The sequence below is a fragment of the Perna viridis genome, chromosome 1 (genome assembly GCF_037379345.1).
Source record: "Perna viridis isolate PV_CMFRI_1.1 ecotype Kerala chromosome 1, ASM3737934v1, whole genome shotgun sequence".
In the NCBI taxonomy this organism is placed as follows: Eukaryota; Metazoa; Mollusca; class Bivalvia; order Mytilida; family Mytilidae; genus Perna; species Perna viridis.
The window spans coordinates 56160404-56182441 of NC_142445.1; the positions used below are offsets into that span (position 1 = coordinate 56160404).

Consider the following 22038-nt stretch of genomic DNA (forward strand, 5'->3'; position numbering starts at 1 on the left):
TTGCAAGTTCTTTAGTTTTTGGGTGATGTCTTCTTTTCCTTATCCCAATTCATTTTTTATATATAATTATATTTTATCCAGTATAATTTAAAATTCTATAAATTTTGCCTGATGTCCGTTTGTTTAAATTTATCATTACATACTTTTTTCAATGTTGTGACTAACCAGATCATTTGACCCAAAGAGGAGGATGTTATAATAGGTGCACTAGCACTACACTGAAATACGGAATTATTCTTCCGTTGTTGTTGTTTTTTATTTTACTTTAAGTTATATAACGACTGGTTCTAATTTTATATTTATGTTTTGATGCGTTAGCTCGCAACTCAACGTTGTTCATTGACCAGTTCATTGTTTTGAATAGCACTTGAGAATTATCGATCGGTGACTTGACAGAAAGGGTTTTAAAACGTGATACTCCACGTGCCGTTTGTATTTTAATCCAGTTTATTTGTTTGAAGTCTTAAGTGCATTATGTAAAGACGCCCAGTAAATGTGCAAGTTGCATAAGTTGGAAGAGCAGAATTGCATAAGTTTCACATCAGTTTACTGTTCCATTCAACAGTTTAAGTCGTAACTGAATATTGAAGCTTAGCCTTAGGAAGTAAGGTCTAACTGTAAGAGAATAATGGATGAGAAGAGAAATGGTCATGCCTTTACAAATGGGACAGTTAATGGACACGTTCCTAATGGAGACACCAAAGAGACTGCCACTAGTGCCAGTGACTCGAAGCCATCATGTTTACAGATAATAAGCCACAAAATTATCTCATTGTTAGAGACTGCATTTTACAGGTACATGTACACCTTATTTAAGATTTTGAAATACATTGTATTTATCATCAGGGAAGAGGTATTTTTCTGTTTGGTAACTTTTGATCTAAAATCTGTAATGTCAGCAGGCATACATACATGTATGTTCCTCTTATGTACATGTACATACAAATAGTACATTGTACATGTATTCAAAAGCCTTTACTGGTTTTTTCTCCACACTATAATTTCTCACTTGTACAATGTATATACATGTAACAATGTATCTTACATTTTCAGTGAATTAAAGATTTTCTCTCAAGGTGAATTGATAACTGATTTCATTTTGATTTGGTTGTCGTAAAAAGATTTTCATGCTGACAGTTCTAAAACTAAAAAAGTATAAATAAAAAATCTAAATTAAGTCAGATCCAGTTATGAGTTGGATGTAGCTTGTTATAGGAGTCCAAGTAGAAGTTGCCTTCTTAAAATATAATGCATGTACAATGTACATTGGATCCAGAGACTGAGTAAGAGGGTATTTAGGTTTTTTATTTGCTCATTTTTGCAAAAAGTTTTCATGAAAATAACAAAGTTTTATTTTTGACAAAATAAAATCTCTGTCAAATCGTAAGGAAATTTGGAAGTCCTGTGTACAACAGCAACATACTAAATTCTTCTGTCAGACATGGGTCCTGTACTGATGCTCGAGATGCACAACTAGCCCTAATTTTGCCTTGCAGGTCAGGCAAATTTCACAAACTCTGGGTTTCAACCCCTAGAAACGCTCCTCCCCCTTTTCAAGATCTGTGACTGCCTTATCAAAGTCTTTCAAAATTTGATGTTGTGGTAATTTTTTCTATTCATAATCCTTAGAATGTTGCTAAATTGTATGTCCTTCCTGACGAAAGTGTTAAAGTCATCAATACACACATTTAAGTTAACAATTTCTATAGTATACAATGTACATGTACATTGTAGTTTGAAAGCTCACTCTGTATTGGAAGAAGCAGTAGGGTAAAATTGTTTGGAATACAAATTTCTACTTTCATTAAAATTGTTAACTACTTGTACTTTCCTTTGTTTGAAGTAGAAGCTATTTTTCTTTGAAAACTGATCAAAAATAATTTACATTTGTGTAATTCAATTTTCAACACTTTGCTGATTACATGTACATGTGTAATGCAGTAGAAGATTGGGGAAATTTTCTTTGTGTCCAAAATCTACAGTGTGTCAAATTTAGAGATGTGTCAAGCTTGGATAAAAGTGTTCACACTTGTTCAAACTGAGCAAAATTTTATTTTTTGTATTATATCATGCTTCATGATAATTAAGGAGAATTTTATTTGTTTTAAAAATTTCCAATATCATATTAATAATTTGTACGTAAAACTATTCATGGAATAAATGATTACCATTATTTTTTTTTTAATACTATTAGTTGTACTCAAACTTGACCTTTCATATTCCTTGAGAAGTGTAGATATTTTTACATGTACATGTAGACGACCATTGTTTTTTTTTGAGAGGCAGGGAATCCTTGGATTTTTATCTAGTGTTCTTAATAAGGTAGAGGCTAGGAAATATTAGGTCTGTAAAATGTAACATTCTTTTTGTTTTCCTTCAAATTAAATGGTTAGGACATACAATGTACATTGTGTTTAATCTGTCATAAGACACCACTACTGGCAGTATGATTTGAAAACACTTTTATTACGGACATAATGTGATATTGAACTAAAAGAGAAATTTTGTTTCCAGATTAGGGTTGCTTGTTGGTACACATCCATGGAAAGTGATAATTATTAGTGCTGTGATCACTGGGCTAATTTGTATTGGAGTGCCATTTACCTTCACACAGTCTGCAGATGGAGATGATACTCTATGGGTTCCAGTTAATGCTGATGTTCTTACATACAAGTCATGGATTTCATCAGTTTTTCCATCCACAGTTAGGGTTGCTACAATGATATTTGTTGACACAAATGTTTTAACAGCAGGTGTTGTACAAGCTGTAAGTTCAATAAGTCAATATGTAGGCATTTGTTGAATTAATGAATTGAGTAAAAAATATAGTACTGGAATCTGTAAGAATCAGGCAAAATTATAAAATAATGAATCACTCTGTCCCTTTGACAATGAAATTACAGTGCATTTTATATAAATTATTCCTTGAATTACTGACACATCAAAAGAGAAATGAATGCCATATTTGAATTTCAGATACCATTAGGATCAGATTTCATGGAAAGACTTTTATGTTTTATTCCTCCATGATTCACCCACTGCCTGATTCTTTCGTGTCATAAGAACATACTGACTAACGCTCAGCCTTAAATTCAGTCATACCTTTTTCATTCTTTAAGTGTTTACAAAACTTCATAGTTTATAAATTTCCAGTGTTCCACTTTATGGTCATCAAGTGCAAGTGCAACTTTGATGTGGGAAATTTATAATGTTACCCCAATGAAGTTGGGAAACAAACTGTTTTTACTTCTGTTTTAAAATTCTTCGTTCTTTTAACCTCTGTCTTGTCCGCATCTCTTCAGAAATGGCTGAATGGATTAAAACAAATCTTGACACAAAAATAGACCACCATATTTAGATGTGTAGAAAGATTTTCAAATTTCAAACAGGGCTGCCATTTCAAAATAGCCACCATTCAAACTTTTATAAAATTCATCAAAAATCACAAAAAAATGTAGAATGTTTATACTTGGTTTGAAAATGGCACACCAAAAGGGCTTTTGATCGACTATATTGAAATTAAAAAAAATGGCCACCACTCAAAAATTAATAAAAAAAATTTTAAAAATTCGTAAAATTCATGGGGCCCTAGAAAGTGATATAAAATGCTCCTGTGACAATAGGCGAGCTTGCGGGACACCCTGTTACAATGTGCGTAACAATTATATCTAGTTTATTATGTTCCACTTTGCCTTAGATTTAAGGAATAATTGTTTCATTTTCTCTTACTCTTCTTTAATTTCTTTGTTTCCTATTTACAAATGATGTAGTAATTATTTGGAAAACTGATAATATTTTTATTTTTATTAGATGTATAGTATTTATAAAAGCAGTCTTGAGAAGAGCACTGGTAGCAATAATTTCACTACATTGTGTATAAAGTAAGTTTTCTGATAATAATTATATCTACTTTAATTCATACATTGTAGGCACATGTAATTGTGAAATTTTCATTTTACAGCATGCACATGTACTTACAGCACTGTACAAAAGTGTACACTGTAATTATAAAAGTAAAGCATAGAATATTACCAGTACTATTTTTTCGAAGGTTGTAGAAATTGTTAATTTATTTTCAGGTGTTAGTGCTTCTAACAAAATGTTGGACCTTTACTACATCTTACTTTGATACTTGTATGTAAATTGACTATCAAACATTTTTTAAATATCTTAAAGTTACATGGACATTATGTGAGGAAAGTGTTCAATGACATATATACATGTGTGTATAACATAAGCTGCTTAAGATATGAGGCAATTTACTTAAGTAATTTTGTATAGAAATCTACCCCAGTACTAAAATTACTTACCTAATGTACTTATTTTACTAACATATTGGAAATTTTATTTTCAGATCTGGTTCTAACTGTCTTGTGAACAGTATATTGGAGCTTTGGAGTTATGATGAAACAACTATAAATGCACTGACAACAGCTGACATCAAAACCAAAATCAACACTGTCACTACAAGGTACATTGTATTAGTGAAAGAGTATCAGTTTACTGTTGGTATATGTATACATTGTATTAGTGAAAGAGTATCAGTTTACTGTTGGTATATGTATACATTGTATTAGTGAAAGAGTATCAGTTTACTGTTGGTATATGTATACATTGTACATAATATTATATTATTAATGTAAAGAACATAAATTTACTTGTATAAATTTTATAAATGGTAATAGTATCAAATTACTTATGGTATACGTATATGTGTACATAGTATATATCAAAATGTAATGAACATGAGCTACTTGTAAATTTATTATAAATAATAATAAATATTCTAAAAATACCTTATACACATTTTGCTCAATTCTTAGATGGAGAAGTACTTAAGTTTTTAAAAATGGTGGTTCATAGTGGTATTAATTGAATATATTATATTATATGATGAGGTCTGGGTTGAAGTTCCTTTTCTATGAAAATTTGATCTCTAACCTTGTATGTTTCATTGACTTAAACAATTTGGTCATCATCCTTAGTAGACTTTGTTTAGCTTTTGAAACCCAAACTTTTAGTTCTGTAGTTAATAGTATTTACTTGGTTCTTTTTCAGTCCAATGTATTTTAATGACTATGATGTGACAGCTTGGCTAGGAGGAGAGACTTATGATGGTAGTGGAAATATTGACTCAGCAACAGCTACCAAAATGACGTGGTACATCCAAGGGGATGATAATGTATGTTGTCTTCAAAAACAAAATACAATGTATGCTTATTTCCTAGATGATGAGTTAAATATTGAATGAAAATTTTACTATTAGTTATTGTACCAAAAATATTGAATAATTGTATATGGGTTAAAATGCACCCCTTATTTGCACCCACCATCCATTGGGTGCAAGTGGATTTTATTACCAGGTATGACGTGATATGCTATCATTCACAAAAATATTAATAACAAATATTAAACAATTATACTTACCTAAAAATGAGTTCAAAATAGTCTGTCCCTTGTTAAAACAGAAATAAAAAAAACTGATTATATGCTACACAAATGCACAAACAAAGGACTACTAGCGATTTATTGTCATACCAGCTCCAGACCAGTTAAAACCTACAAAATGTTATGCCCGTTGTTAAAACAGAAATAAAAAAGCTGATTATATGCTACACAAATGCACAAACAAAGGACTACTAGCGGTTTATTGTCATACCAGGTCCAGACCAGTTAAAACCTACAAAATGTTATGCCCGTTGTTAAAACAGAAATAAAAAACTGATTATATGCTACACAAATGCACAAACAAAGGACTACTAGCGGTTAATTGTCATACCAGCTCCAGACCAGTTAAAACCTACAAAATGTTATGCCCTGGATGTATTTGATATCAGTCCCAATTTTTCCCATTTGGAGTTAAGAACCACGGTACATCACAAGTCATATAATAAGATCACAACCCGTGTCATGCCAAAAACTGCTTTAAATATAGTGCATAATATATAAGCATATCAGTACAAGTACCAGTATCTAAAAGTATAATCCATCAAGCTGTTAAGATGAATATTTGTTTCATGACTCTTTAAGTTTGAAAATCAAAACTAAATCTCATTACATGTACATGTGTATTTATCTTTTCAGCTTTACTATTTCAAGTGATTGTTTTTGAATCATAAATAATGGTCAGTTACTTGCTTAAAAATACTATGCATGTTTATGTATATAATGTTTATAATCAAATATTTTTTTTGTTTGTTAAAAATATATCCTACCTTCTAATGTCAAAATTACCAACCTTTTAAGAAAATGTGATGTTATGTGCCAACAATACAATAATCCTGGCACAGAAAATCTGTAAGTACTTTAACTCAGCCTTCTTTGTTGATAGATTGAAGCTGAAGCAGAAGCTTGGGAGAAACTTTTGATAGAACTAGGTCAGAATGGCCATGCCAGCATCAGTAAAACTTATGTCTTTGCTATTAGGAGGTGAGCATACTTATACGTTGTATAATCACTGTGCTTTGAAGTCAAAATTCTCACTACATGATGATTTACTTAATCTCTTGCACCATCTTGTGGTCTAGAATTTTTTATAGTTAATTCTTATCTGCCAGTCATTTTAAAGATAGTGTGCCATCTGGTAAGAATAATTTATCTGGGTGGAGTGGTATGCTTTCCTTAGGGTGTTAATCCCGTGATCTAGCACATTCAAATCACTCTTCTCACTATGTTCATAGAAAGCAGGATTTGTTCCATTGATAGAATTTTCAGGTCCTCAAATGCATGAAGTGTTGTCCAACTGTCATTAAATTGCAATTATATTTTCAATACTCAAAATCATATTACCAGTTTATAGAATCTCTTCACTATGGTATGCAGGTAATTTTTGAAGTATTCACAATTCTTAAAGCCTGTATTAGCAAGCAGGTAAAATATAGTACAGAGTTGATAGTTGATTATAAACCTGGTTTTACAGCTTTGGTGATGAGGCAGGTGGAGCTATCCAGAAAGATGTTGTTTTACTGTCAGTTGGATATTTCATAGTTATAATCTTTGTTACACTGATGTTGGGCAAGTTTAATTGTTTAGAACAAAGGGTAAGTTACATGTTTGAAAGTAATTTTTTGGTTTTTAAAAACTTAGTTTCAATGTTATTTCAGATGAAGTGTTATTTCGGAAAAAAGATGTATTACTTTAACAGTCGTTAGCAAGACTTAAAGGTCAAGTACTGTAACTACAGATGTTGTGCTTTTTTAAACATTATTAATCTGACAACCCAATATGATTAACTATTCCTCTATATTTTTATTTTCAGTTTGGATTGGCCTTTGCTGGTATCATTGTTATAGGAATGTCAATTGGTATATGTTTCAGTTTTGCCTCTATCTGTGGATTTGAATATGGACCCCTTCATTCTATACTGCCATTCCTTCTTTTAGGTATGTTGACTGATTTTCTTTCATCTAGGTGTTTCTTAGGCAGTTTCAAGTTGGAACCTTTCATTGACTATATAGAAAATCTGGAAATACCTAAAGTGGGTGCCCCTTTAGGAAGTCTACCACTTATGTAGACTCTGAAATTACTTTTTCTAGGTATGTAGACTTTGTCATTAGATATAGACGACAATAATGTTAATCTGTGATATTGCATCTTAGTAGGACAATAGGAATACTATAGAATTCTTACTATGTGATATGTTAAAATGAAACAACTTTCATGTTCAGATATATTGTAAAAGATATTTAACAGTAACATTAACACTTATAAAAAAGGAGCACTTTACAGCATCAGATGCAGTGGAAGCATTTATAAAACAGATATGAATTAGTATAACTTAGGCTTTATATTTCTGCTTTCTAGGTATTGGAGTAGATGACATGTTTGTTGTGGTTGGTGCTCTTAAGAATCTCTCCGATGAACAACAAAAACTTCCATTGCGTGAGAGAATTGGGATAGCACTTAAACATGCTGGTGCCTCAATTACAGTTACCTCCCTTACTGATATAATGGCCTTCTTTATTGGAGCTACTACAGTGAGTTAATAAATGTATTTCTTCTTCTTTTTAAGTGATTTTTATCTAATTAATAGACTATCTTTAAACATTGCTTGACAAATGAAATGAAGTCATTTTAGAAAAAAAACTTAATCTAATAGAAATTTACAAATATTAAATTGATGTATACTGGTCTATTTATTGAGATTAAGTGTGGTACAACATTGCCACTCTATTCATCTATGTGTCTGTCATTTGGGCAGTATGTCTGTCCACATAGAACATATTGTGAAGTATTGCCCACTTTCATTTTTGGTAAATTATTTGTAAAGTTTCTTTGTTTTTTTTAAAATTATTTTCTTATCTTCTATTTTGGAGTTATGAGACTGAATTTTGAATAGGGGTTGAATGGACTTTACTTTGTTTTGCAGTTTGTATATCATACTGAATAGAATACATATTTAATTTTCATAATGTTGTATGTATCGAAATTCTTTTGTCTTTCTAGTAATTCTTTCTATGTCTGATTTTAGCTCTTACCAGCCTTGAGGTCATTCTGTATCTTTGCTGCGTTTGGAATAATAGCTCTTTATGCACTTTCAACAACCTTTTTTGTTGGTGGCATGGCACTAGATGTTAAGAGAACTACGGCAAACTTAAATGCTTGTTGCTGTTGGTATAAACATAAGCCAGAATACAAGCCAAATAACTGTAGTCAAAAAGAATATCTTCCAATGTTTTTGTTAAAGTATTACAGTCCTAACTTGATGAAGTTTCCTGTAAAGGTATTGTTCAGTGTACCAGTATCATGTTTCATTACATGAATTGTTATATAGAATTATTCTTCTTTTGAGTTATTCATAAGCATGCACAATATCATCACTTGAATTAAAAAGTATATATATATATGTAAAATACAGTGTTGTGCTGCTACCAAAATGTATAAAGATAAAAGCTTTAAAGCAAGATCAGAAATTTCTTCCGATTTGTTGGTGGTAGTAATTCATTATCAATTTAATTGTTACTGCAGGTCACTGATAAGTATAGGACTAAGGAAGTACCATTAGGCAAACTTTGAATCACAGTAGTGTTTATATTAGAATAATTTTTTCTACCCGTATATTCACTAGTTTATTCTATTGTCGTATTAAATTGAGAAATATAGGCCCATTACTTTTCTACATTCTATTTATTTTCTTTAACTTTACAGATTGTAGTATTAGTACTGACTTTTGGTTTGTTAGGATTAACAATCTGGGGTACTGTCAATCTAGAACAGAAGTTTGATGAGAAATGGTTCATTCCTTCAGACTCTTATGCCTATGATTATCTGACAGCATCTGATAAATATTTTAGTTCAGGACAGGAACAAGCTGGAGTTTATTGCAGTATGTAAACTTCTATTTTGCTTAGATATTTTATATTATCTTAGAAAGTATGATGAAGAATTATTTTTTATCAGCAATAATTTTCTATGTTTCAAATTGTCATCATCATCAATTTCTATATGTCAAATAACTATTTTTGATTATACATGTAATACAGTTTTGACATCGATACAGAAAATATCAAAAACAGCGAATGAGATGTAATGCCAAGATATTCAAAACTGATGTTATACTGTATATCAGCAACATCTTTATCAGTTTGGCACAACATTGTCATTGGATATTGTAGATATTGTAGTATAATGACAGCAGCTTGAGAAAGAAATTTTTAGTTAAAAAGAACAGTTGAAAATGGTAAAGTTGCTGACAAATGTTATTATGTTTCAGCTTAAATGTAAAAATGTGAATGAATTTCAGAAAACATTGACTATTTCAACAAGAAGACAGAAATGGAATCATTGAACACCCAGTTAGGAACCAGTCAGTATGTAGTCAATGGAACTGTTGACAGCTGGTTTAAATTTTACCTTGATTGGTTATCTACAACAAATGATGCTTCTGTCACATCCCAACTGGATAGTAAGTGTTGTAATGACAAATGTGATTAAAAATAAATATCCAAAATGCACAAGGTGTAATATTCAGTGTTCAGTTTCTGAATGTCAAGGATTGTTTTATTTTATTTACAGTATTGAAATAGATATCGGTGAAATACTTCATATATTTCATAATTTCAACAAAAAACTCCTAACTAAAATTATAATAAAAGGGGTCTTTTCAAAACTCAATGTGAAGAATTTGATTCCATTCAAACGTAAAGGTGTTTAGATGAAAATAGAGTAGATTTAGTGCAATTTTGTTTAAGAAGCATCAAACATATGTTTTACCTATGTATATATTTTTTCAGTTAACAAATACCCTCAGGATTCAACTAAATTTTATGATTTGTTGTATCAGTTTGTAAATACTCAACAATCTGGGTATAGGTTCTCTAGAAATCTGAAGTTTGGAAATGGATCATCTGGACTCTATCTAGAGGTAAAATATTGACATTTAATTTAGATATAGATATAAAATATGCCAAATTAGGAGCAGAAGAGTTCATCTGTGAATGACACCAATTGTCTAGGTACCTGTAATAAAGGAAGTTCTGTCAAATTTTGTTTTTTTGTAAGAATTTATATTTTTTGATACATCACCAAAGAGTGAATCATTATGCTTAACTATGGTTCAACTAAAGTTTATCAATAAATATTTTGCACAGGGTTCCAAGATATCATTTTACCACCCTAGTGTGGAGGATACAGTTGAAGGCTTTAAAGTATTGGATGGTATTCAGTCTTTAGTGAATGGTATAACAGGAAGTGATTGCTTTCCTTACAGCAGAATACATTTGACTTGGGAGAGTAATGAGGTCAGTGTTAATTGACAAAGTTGTATAAAGTACAATGTCCAAGACAAGGCTAGTTGTATGGTTAGTGTCAATTGATTATGCTACATAAAGTATAAAACATATCTAATGGCAGATCTTACTTTAAATAGAAAATGTGAAGTGTGTAATATATGGGTACTTTCAAAACCATTTGTCTTCAAATGGTGCTTTTTCTTTTCTTGATAAATTCTGAAGAGTTTACACAATTTCTACAGGATAAGCATTTGGTAAAATCCTATTTTTTATATCCTTTTCTTTTGTTACAGGTAATCAGAAGAGAGTTATACCGTAACATTGCTTTAGCAGCTGTGTGTGTATTTGTCATCTGTTTAATCCTGATAGCTAACTTATGGACCAGTCTGATGGTATTTTCCTGTGTTGTTCTAACTTTTGTAAGTTTGATTTTTTAATTTAAATTAGTGTACATCCTGTTAAGTGTATAAGCACTCACTGCTTTCAATCTATGTTAATACAAACACTTTTATCACTTTTCAACAATTGTGTACAGTTTTATCTCCATTAGATATGTGTACATAACATGAAGACTGATACATGTAGTTGTTTCAACACTAGTATATGTTTATAGTACAGAATAATAGGAGTATTGAAGTTGAGAAAATATCACAGTATGCCCAATAGTGCAAGTTGTGATATTCTGTCAAGAAATTCGGAACTTGATATTTTTCTGTTTATCAGCATTGACAAAGTCGATATATGGGATTGTCATTGGATATTGCTGACATTTTTCTGTTTATATCAACGTTAAAGTTGATTTTATGTAAGGTTGTCATTGGATATTGCTGATATTTTTAGTATCATTACAGTAGCCTGTGATAGAAAATATCACACAGTAAGAACAATTTGCAAATTTGCAGAAAAATAGCAGATAAATAATTTTTATCTAAATTTTGCATTAAAAACAAAGCAAATCAGTAAGAAATTCAAAAGATACAGATCTTATAAAATTCGGTATAATGAAAAATTGGTATATTTATGGGACACCATGTGCCATTTATTTGCACAATTTCCTGTATTTTAATTTGTTCGCATGTTGTGAAAAATAGTTATGGCTATAGAACATCTTGTATAACATATGTAGATGATTATAAACTTGTCTATGTTGTATGAAATGGCAAATAGTCCTATTTTATAGATTTTGATAAAGTCTTAATTAAGATAAATAAGCATATCAAATCATTCATATTATTGCTCCTATGATATATGGACATTCCTTTTGATCAAAGATGATAAACTAAATTTGATACATGTCGGTGCTTTTTAATTTACGTAAAATGACAGGACACAAGTTGGTAGGACAAAATAGTTTACTTCATTTACACATTCCTTGAGGTATGGATATATATGTGAGAAGACAATAAATGACTGTTGATAGAAAAATCAGAAATGATAATATAAAAAATATCTATTTAGGTTGATGTTGGAGGATTTATGCACTTATGGGGTCTAACTATTGATGTTGTCACCAGTGTACAGCTGATATTAGCTATTGGTTTGGCTGTAGATTACTCTGCACATATAGGTCATTGTTTTATGACATTCCAGGGAGGCAGGAATGGTAAGCTTTATTGAAGTTAATTGTAAAAGTCTTTATTGATAGTGATATACAGTGTTGAGTTTGAGGAGATATCAGGTTATATTGAATTGAAATGATTGATTGTACTTTAAATTTACATGGAAAGCGATTATAGCTTTTAAGAGTGTTAGGGTGCATTTTCAAGAATGTTTTTCATAGTCAGAAGAAATATTAATATAATGGTTCATTTCTTAATTGCAATCACCTTGTCCATACTTCAGTTACACTCTTGACAGATCTATAGTAGGGAACACTTATACAATCTCACTTTTTAAACCATTTATTACATATTGTTAAAGTTTTTTTTTTTTTTTTTACAGAGAGAGTAAAGGCTACCCTAGTAGAAATAGGAGGTCCTGTCTTCAGTGGAGGCTTCAGTACTTTCCTTGCATTTGTATTGTTAGGGGCCAGTAAAAGTTACGTGTTTACAACATTTTTCAAAGTAAGTCATGTTTTTAATTGTTACAATTAGTTTATCCAGGCTTTTTTATTTTGATTCATTGCTTTACCTTAGTTTTGTAAATGTGTTCTTGTTCAAATATATCAAATATATACAGTTTTATTTTCTCTTTTTTTTAGACATAAAATTTATGTCATGTACAACGTTTAGATGACTATGGTGAGGTGATTGATAGATGTTTAAACTTGGTATTTGCTTTTCTTCTCCATCCAAACTTATACACAATATGTCAACATATTTAATTTTTGTTGTTTGAAAGCATCATAATGTCATACCTTTCAGGTGCTGTTTTTAGTTGTAATATTTGGACTGTTCCATGGATTAGTCTACTTGCCAGTTATACTTAGCATGATTGGCCCTGCCCCTTACCTGTCAGCTGACAGAAGATATGATCATGAAAGTGGAAATAAGAACAACGACCAAGAGAAGGGTGTGGATAACCTTGCAATGGACAAAGTGGTAATAATCTTACTACTCTCTTTATTTTAATGCATATTTAACTCTGACAGTGAAACCTGACTCAATTAATCATATTCTGACATCCATACTTCTATTTAAGTGCTTTTTTGCACTATTTAACACTATGAAAACACTCTCAGTTCTATTTTGACTTGAAAAGACAAGTATTATTATGAATTAACATAATGAAAGCATATCATTATAAGGTATTTGGGTTGTGTATATTGTAGATAATGTGATCACTGTACATTTCATCATTCACATACCTCATATTGTTAATATTGTGATTCATTGTCTCTAGATAGCATAGATATTAGTCATTCCTATTGTTCTAATCAAACTCATAAAAACCTTCAAAACAATGAAACAGTCTGGAAGAAATGATGTTAAGGTACAGATTTAAGTATGTTGTTTTAAATAGATTATCCATAGAGTCACATTGTCTCAAATTCATCTTGATGAGGCTAAATAAGTGAGTACGGGAAATTGTATTTATATACATGTGAAATTAGATTATTGTATTCAGTAGCCCTTGCTTTTTCTCTTCTTGTGATCTCATGACCATCTGTTTCTGCACACACTTTTAAAATTCAAATTTCATTTAATAGATATCCTTACTGTATTTCTGGTTTTGATTTTAAAATAGATTGTGTATTTTCTTATACTTTAGCCCACAAAAGCCTGAGTAAGTAAATCTGAGAAAGCATAAAGAGAATGGTATCAGTTAAATGCTTTGAAAACTCTATTTCTGGTTTTCAAATTCATTGTTTCAAAATTTGTATTATTGTTTCGGAATTCCGTAGGGAATGTTTCTGTATTATTTAACTGTCTTTTTCAACCTTTTGGAAAAACATTTCAGCCTTGGGATTTTTTCAGATTGCCTTCCAGGTCCTTTTCTTCAGATTTGTCAGTTGGTGTTTCTTCATTTGTTTTCAGTGTCATGATACCATTGACTTAAACAAATTGTAGATGCATCAACTGACAGAAATGTAGAAATGGAATGGAAACTGAAGAAGGCCTATGGCTGAAATGTGTTTTGTTTTTTTTTTCAAAATGAATGAATTTGCATATTGCATGTTAATGTGGAATTTGAAAACCAGAATTGTAAATGTTATTGAAACTATATAGCTTTGACTACAAGGAATGAGATTTGACCCTTAAATGTTTATTATTTACTGGTGTAAACAATCTTTATTTTCATAATTTTTTATTTAATGCAGTTTGTCTGGATCATAACATCATTTGACAACTTACCTTAAACACACGATTTTTTAATAGTTCACCATTAGTATCTTCATTTTAGCCACAGCTTGTAACTTTTCAACTGCTAGCCTGAAGAAAGAAATTAAATATGTTATTCAATATAATTCTTAAAACAAATAGCTTCTTTTGTTAAAGCGGTACTTATCATTAGTGACAAAAATGACCTCCAATAATTGATGTATTGTGAATGTAACACTTCATACTGTTGCATGCTTATTTTGTTAACACTGTTCAATTAATCTACCAATGTTATTATGTTATGTAATTGTTTGCTTTTTGCTTGTTTTACATCAATATTGAATCAGAATCCCTTTTAATATTGGGAAATTTAAATATGAATTGTCTATTCAAAATGTCTGTGTACTTAGAATCAACATTTTAGTCAATGAGGCAAAACTCCATCTAATTAAGAGTCAATCTCACATCACATGTGACATAACTGGGAGCAAAGTAAGGTTATATTTTAACTATATTGAGGCAGAACTATCCAGTGTACTTAGCATTGTCAAGCAAGAAAATACAAATACAAAAACTAACTATAAATATTAGTAGTACTTCAGCGGGGGTTTCAAATTAGCCCTGGTTTGAGTTTCGGGCCCTTTGATATCTGATGCAGGACCTTTAAATGTATTTTACCTTGGTCCTGGATCTACCATGTTTACTTTCATTTATTAAGGACCTTTCATTTAGGATTAAAAAACACTCTTGAAAGTAAATTTGAAACCCTGTTTAGAATGATGTCAGTTTTGAAGAAAAATGTTTGAATGAAGTGATAAATAGAAAAAAATAAATAAGAATATTTTTCAACTTACAATGAGATAGGCTATTGGTCTTAAGCTTAATTATTACGTAAATGTTGGTTCGGCCAATGGCATCACAATGAGCTTCTTAACAATATTTTATTATATAGGTCAATAGTCTGTGTCACATAAACAGCTCCTGCTAGATAATAAAAAAAATGTTATAGCATTAAGATGTATTGGTACATGTATATCAATATTCTGTACTGTAATCTTTGTATATAGTTGTCTTTATTGAACCAAATATACACATTATCATGCTTCTTGTTATGTCTGAATGTTTTTATTTTTATTTTTTTACAGCAGCTTTCATTTGGTATGTTAAAATTCCTTCTTTTGCAGAAAGGTCCAGGGTTGTATATTAAGTTTGTGCCACATGGGATATTGCTTTATAAGTGCTTCTATTGCCTTCAATACTAGTGTGTTTGAGTTTCATATTAAAGAAGACATGAAGAATGTTTTTAAATCTTTTTTTATGATAATATTTGGCAAGAAATATGTCAGAAAATGTTTATGCAGTGATAATGTATAGCTTTTTAAAGTGCTGGTTTGTAGCATTTAATATTGTGGGCATATTTCTAGTGTGCCTTAATTCTATCTGCTTTTTCTGTTTTTTAAAACTAGACTGCCATCCACATAAGACATAGAGTAGGAGTAGTAGTCAAGGACAGTAGAATGGATTCATCAGGATATTAGGTCTTTAATACATTTTCTTTTTGGTTGTTTTTATCCTGAATATACATGTTATGCCAATTTTTCTTTTTCTATTTTTTCAGACTCCTCCTCCAGATTATGACCGAGATGATAAAGTGTTCATACCTCCCCCTGATTACACCCCACCCATGGTAAGGAAACACAGTAACAAAGTGTCTCCAGAGAAACGATGATTGAAACAATAGTGCCTTGTACCAGTAATCAATTGACAGCAGAGACGCCTCAGGCTTGCCATACAGCTACACAGAGTATCAGTTAGTTTACTTACAGTATACAGATTTTACTTGACATCTGAGAAAGTAACTTCGTTTGATACATTTACTTAAACATTTATGATTTGTTAAAAAATCAGATGACATTGGTAGGAACTCATTCTTATTTTTCCAATTTCATTATAGCCTTTCAGAAGGTCTGTAGTCCTTTCTTCAGAGGCAAACATGGCCCTTTCCTATGGTTTAGAGAAATGTTGCTTTGCCAAACAGAAATTTCAGAAGTTTTAATGACTCAAAGTTTGCAAATTTTAGTTTAAGTTCTTCAAAAAATAAAGTGGAAGAGCTCAATTACCTCATACTTTTTCATACATCATCATCTTAAGTGTGGTTTTACATGTGGATTATTGCTTTACATTTTTCTAATTAAGGTTTTTTATGCAATCAAGGGGTTATCTCAGGACCACTGTGATAAGTTTTCTTTTACCTATCTGTGATGTTTTCTTTATCTTAATGTGAATACATATACTGCATTTAGTGTAATTGTTCCAATGAGGTATATAGGTACATGTATATGAATTTATATATCTGTTTGTGCCATTGTTTTTTTTTTTATTACTTTATTTTTAATTATAATTTGACTTTTGACTGGTAATTCTTGCTTATTTATACACAGCCTCATGTATTATTAACTACTTTTCTGGGCTGTATGCACTCCATTCCAAATAAGATACATTTAGCTTTTAGTTTATTTTTATAAGTAAAACATTATTCTGTGTAAATTTACCAATAATATATGTTGAATATCTATTTCTACATGAAGAAAAGTGTTAAGAAAAGCAATAAATAGAAGATTTTGCATTGTAATGCAATAATTCAAGATCTGGAAAGTAAACAATAAAATGCAGATAGGTCTTCAGATTTCAACACATCAGAAATTCTGGGAAGGAAAATGAAACTAAAACGAGTCTTACAAAACCTGTTTTTGTGGTTTACTCTTAATTACATTGTTATACAGTGATGCATTGATAGTGTATCTGATAGCTACATGTACAACACACAATGTTCTTCTGTGATAGATATTTGTTAAGGACACTTTTATCTAGATGTTAAGCAAATATATAACATATGAAATTTTTTCACAGAAATCCAATTTTTATACATTGTTGATTATGTGCCACACCTTTTTTTATTCAATTATTTCCTAATTTTTTTTTCTACTAAATTGCAGTTTTGTTTACTTGATGTGAATCTCTAAAGAAATCTACTACACTGAGCAAGAGATGACTTTTCATCTGTTTACATATATAGGTACCTTTGTTTTTGAAGACTTTTTAATTTTATACATGTACATGTACTTTTCTTCAAAATGCATACATACATTTGTTTTTATAAGGTATCATAGAACATTAGTAATAGGTATTTCCTTGTTTATTTCGAAGAAAATCCCAAGATACCATTAGGCATAATAATTCTGTAATGTATGGAAGCTTTAATAAACTTCATGTTAGAATTGGATGTTCCTAAATTGACATATTTTTTTTTGTCAAGTGGAGAGTAATTTCTTTTGTATTTTGGTTATATGCTGGTGTATTTGTTGCATTTCACCATATTTGTACTTTTTCTATATGGCTAATGCTAATTAAATTTGAAATACAGGTTTTTTTGTTGAATTAAACAGATGGATGTAAAATAAAATGGGATAAATACAGATGTTTCATTTGACAGTAAGTTGATAAGTTGGTAAGTAATTCCAGATTTGTTTTGAATGATATCTGAACTTATTAAAAATTTAACAAATGATAAAGAATGCACTTGATATATTCAAACACATAAGAATGTCTGAAATATTTATTACTATATAATGGAAAGGGTTTAGCTTGTATGATGGTGCATTATTTTATGTTGCACTTGTAAGTTTGATCAGTATGATACCTACTATGGGCAATTTTCACACAATATAAAATGGCAATACCCTTATTTATGTCTTCTTGTATTGACATATCATTTATTTATTATTTACATCAACCAAGGTACTATGTATTTCTATTACTATGCATATCATTATTTTAGATCTCTATGTATTTATTGTATATGCATAATACCATAGTACTTTTTTCAATAGTAAACACAGAACATATATACTTTTGTTTGTCTTTCCCCTATAGATTATTTATTTTAGTATATGCTTTTTTTGAAAACAACATGGTAAATCTGTGTTCTTCCTTGGCCATTATAGTGCTGTGTTTTGTAGGGCTATAATGTTTTGAGCCATGCTATCTTAAGTAAAATTAAGTTAGAATGCACTATGGGCACACTTCTGCAATAGTAAGAAAAAGCCTTTAGACTTGTGATGTGCCAGTTAACACTGAACTAGTTCAAATAAATGAGGGAAAACACTGGATCTAGTTAATGACATGTAATACTGGATCTAGCTAATAACGTGTAACACTGGATCTAGCTAATGACATGCAACACTGGATCTAGCTAATGACGTGTAACACTGGATCTAGCTAATGATGTGTTTATTTTTTAACATATGAAGAAAATTTAAATAGAACATGTTACTTCCCTTTGACTTAGTAAAAATTTTGATGGTAAATCGAAACATAACACCATTTTTTTTCAGATTTCTCAAGACGTAGGGGTTAGTCTGAGGGAACACAGCTTTACCATTTACAATAAGTTACCAGTTTCATTTAATGTGATGTTATTGGATATATATAAAGTATATAGAATTGATTAGATACTTATACAGACTGTTGGTTTTAGTTTTAGACAATCAGGTGATATTAGAGGTTTTAATTTGATTTTATTAAGTAGAATATAACATTGACAATAATTTTTTTGTTTGATCTATCCTTCATTTCCAAATGTACTGTCATTTATTTTGAGTCATTCCACATTAATGAGATTATTTATTATTCATAAGTCTAACCATTTAAAATTGAGAATAAATCTTCAAATTGCTTTATTTAGACTGGAAGTTGTACAAAAAACAAGAAGGAAATGTTTTCACAATATATAACAAGTTGATTGTTTATTCTTCCAGTAATATCTTAAAATACTGAAATAGTTTTTTACTTAGCATTTTTTTGTGTGTTTGTTTGTTTCTTTTTTGCTTAGCTTATACCCTTTGAAACAGAAATTCCTGAAAAAGACCTTTTATGACAAACTGAAACATTGTGTTATTTAAAAGAAAAAAAAGTACTTTTTTATGTTGCCCAATTGACATTGACCAGTATTTTTTTACATTGAATAAGGTATCTGATGTGTACATTTCAATTTTCTTGCCAATTTGTTTGTTTTTTTTTTTTACTGTATGATTATATTCATTGTAATGAAATACCTCTACATTGGTCTTTAAAAGCACTGAATACTGATCACCATTTTGTGGCCAATTATTAACATGTAAAATAAAACATTGTACTGGTATATCACTTCAGGCCACGACTATTTCCTTCCCGTTATTAAATAGTACATTATCCAAATCTTCATACATCATTATATCTTATCAAACACCTTTCAGCTGTTTCTTTTTTTACATTCCCATGATTTTCTGATATCATGCAATTTATTTCTAATTAGTGATCATTTGAACACATGATTTTATGCTGTATTTGTGATGAGTGTGAACGTTTTTGAAGGTCAGTAATATTTAACCATATGGTGCTGCCATTGTTAGAGTTTTCCTCAAGATCTTTTTAGATAATTATTCAATAACTTGTCATTGTATAAAGAACTAATTTAATCATAGTGATTTTTAGTACACCAAAGCACACTTATTTCCAACCTTTAATATCAATTTTTTTAAAATTTTTAAATGATTTCATGGAATCATAATAATTACTACAAGTGGAAATTGAATTACAGGTATAGGTTGCTCTATTTAAAATGTTGTAAAAAGTGAGCTGGATGGAGTGTACAGAGCTGTACAATATCTCCATTATCAGAAGTGTAAATACCAACCCAGTGTCACTATGGTTAAAGTCCCTGAATGTATTTTTAGATATAATTGGCTATACGTATTGGTAATGTAATAGTGTTATAAGTATAAATGTATCAAAAGATTTATTGATATTGTTATTTAAATTGGAAATATTGTTTATTAACAGATCTGTTTGTATCTTGTTTATGTTTTAATAAAACATAAGAAGTCCAAATGAGACTGTTATTAATTCAACTTTTTGACAAGCAAAACAAATACAAAAGAAAAACACACACTCGGCATTTACACTGAAGGTATGACATCTTACATTTTTGCTTTTTCTATTTTGTGTTATGATATTCTTACATTTGGTTCATACCTCAATTACATGGAATATTTGATTCCTATCTAAATCTAATGAGCAATCTTTAAAGATGTAGATACTTCTGATAAATGACAGCTCATTTGACCACCAAAAAAGGGTATCTAAAGAGATATTAAATGTACACTGCTACGTTGTGTTGAGCTTAATATCCATGCACATATTCTAAAATTACAAATCATGACTTAGGAACTTGAACTCAAATTCAAATGTTTATCCCAACTCCATAATGTGAAAGAACGACACTTTTTTGCGATTATTACCCTTTTAGCAATTACGCTTAGCGGAAACATTTTAAAACTACCAGTTCAATACGAGTTCATTTTACAGTGTATTTAAATGAAAGTTACCTTTACAGAGTTCTGGTAAAGTACAATTGGCCAATATATCCCATAAAAGAAACAGCACTCAACTTGGGGCTACAGCTGCAAGCATCTGTATTTGGCTATGTCGATTCAAAATTTTGGTAATTATTAAAAAAAATTTCTCTCATTTCCAAGTTTCATAGTTAGTTGAGTTGTCTCCCTTTCAAGAGAGACATTAAATGTATATACATTGTATTTTCAGCTGCAGTTGTGTAAGTCCCCATTTGCCAAAATATAAATTTTGTGAATAAATAGTTTAGTTTAATCTGGTTTGTTATACTATAAGTATAGTGTCATGACTTTCATTGAATATAAAGGTTCATACATGTACATGAGAAAAGATATGGGCTTGGTCTAGTTTCAAGTATTATGTTGAAGCTACACTGTGTTCGGTCATTTATTCACTACAAAACAAAGAGCATTGTTGAAAAACAAGTTTGTTTACAATGGCGATATACAGTATTTGAAACTTTAGGTGCTTTGTGTGTTCATATTTAATATATACATGTTGTACATGTAAATATGAGATTTGGGTGCAATATGGTATGGCAATGTTGTTAGTTCTTTACACAGAAATAGAGTAATAAAATAAAAGATGCAGCACATGTTTAAAGCGCTCCGTGCAAAATAGCCCTTTACTTCTTTCCACCAAATTAGACTTCGCGGTAATCCCATCTTCTCTACATCTGGAGGTGATTGCACTTTTGTTTGAACCATTCTCTTTTGAACAACTAAAGGACCTCGTAGGTGTGTAATAAAGCATTTACGTACTTGGCTGAAAAAATTCCCAAGAAGAGCATATCTGTAAATATGGCATTTGTTAACCAAAATATATTATCCAATGCAAGTAACCGATTATGCAGTTCCTTTGAAACAAAGGGAGGGTATCTAAAACAGACAAAATGAACAATACCATACAGACCTGAGTTTTTTAAAAACAAGAATAGCTACAAAGGCTTTTGAACACCAGAACCAAAACTAGAGTATGACGTAAGTACTCTTTGAAGACTTTTAGAGAATATGTTTTTGCTTATAAAATTTAACGGAATTGTTTTTGGACCTTCCGCATGAGCATTTTAAGGTTAGACATTTTTCGTTACAGCTGCA

The 22038-nt window shown here is 30.3% G+C and overlaps 1 protein-coding gene across 3 annotated transcripts; it reads left to right on the forward strand.

Annotated features, from left to right (window-relative positions):
• Positions 1–319: 319 nt before the first annotated feature.
• On the forward strand, positions 320–20419 carry LOC148629482 (patched domain-containing protein 3-like). Of its 3 annotated transcripts, none has more exons than XM_088551986.1 (20): positions 320–795; positions 2515–2767; positions 3811–3881; positions 4355–4471; positions 5059–5182; positions 6332–6429; positions 6920–7040; positions 7259–7382; positions 7804–7976; positions 8471–8722; positions 9148–9325; positions 9743–9904; positions 10233–10363; positions 10590–10739; positions 11024–11149; positions 12189–12333; positions 12672–12793; positions 13094–13270; positions 13692–13742; positions 16110–20419. In XM_088551986.1, exons 1-19 carry the CDS (start codon positions 629–631, stop codon positions 13740–13742), a joined length of 2742 nt encoding a protein of 913 aa, XP_088408112.1. In that variant the 5' UTR covers positions 320–628; the 3' UTR covers positions 16110–20419. The 3 variants fall into 3 exon arrangements, with proteins under 3 accessions (XP_088408112.1, XP_088408104.1, XP_088408121.1); XM_088551995.1 differs by lacking the exon at positions 13692–13742 and adding an exon at positions 13941–13955 and having other exon boundaries at positions 321–795; XM_088551978.1 differs by lacking the exon at positions 13692–13742.
• Positions 20420–22038: the final 1619 nt, after the last annotated feature.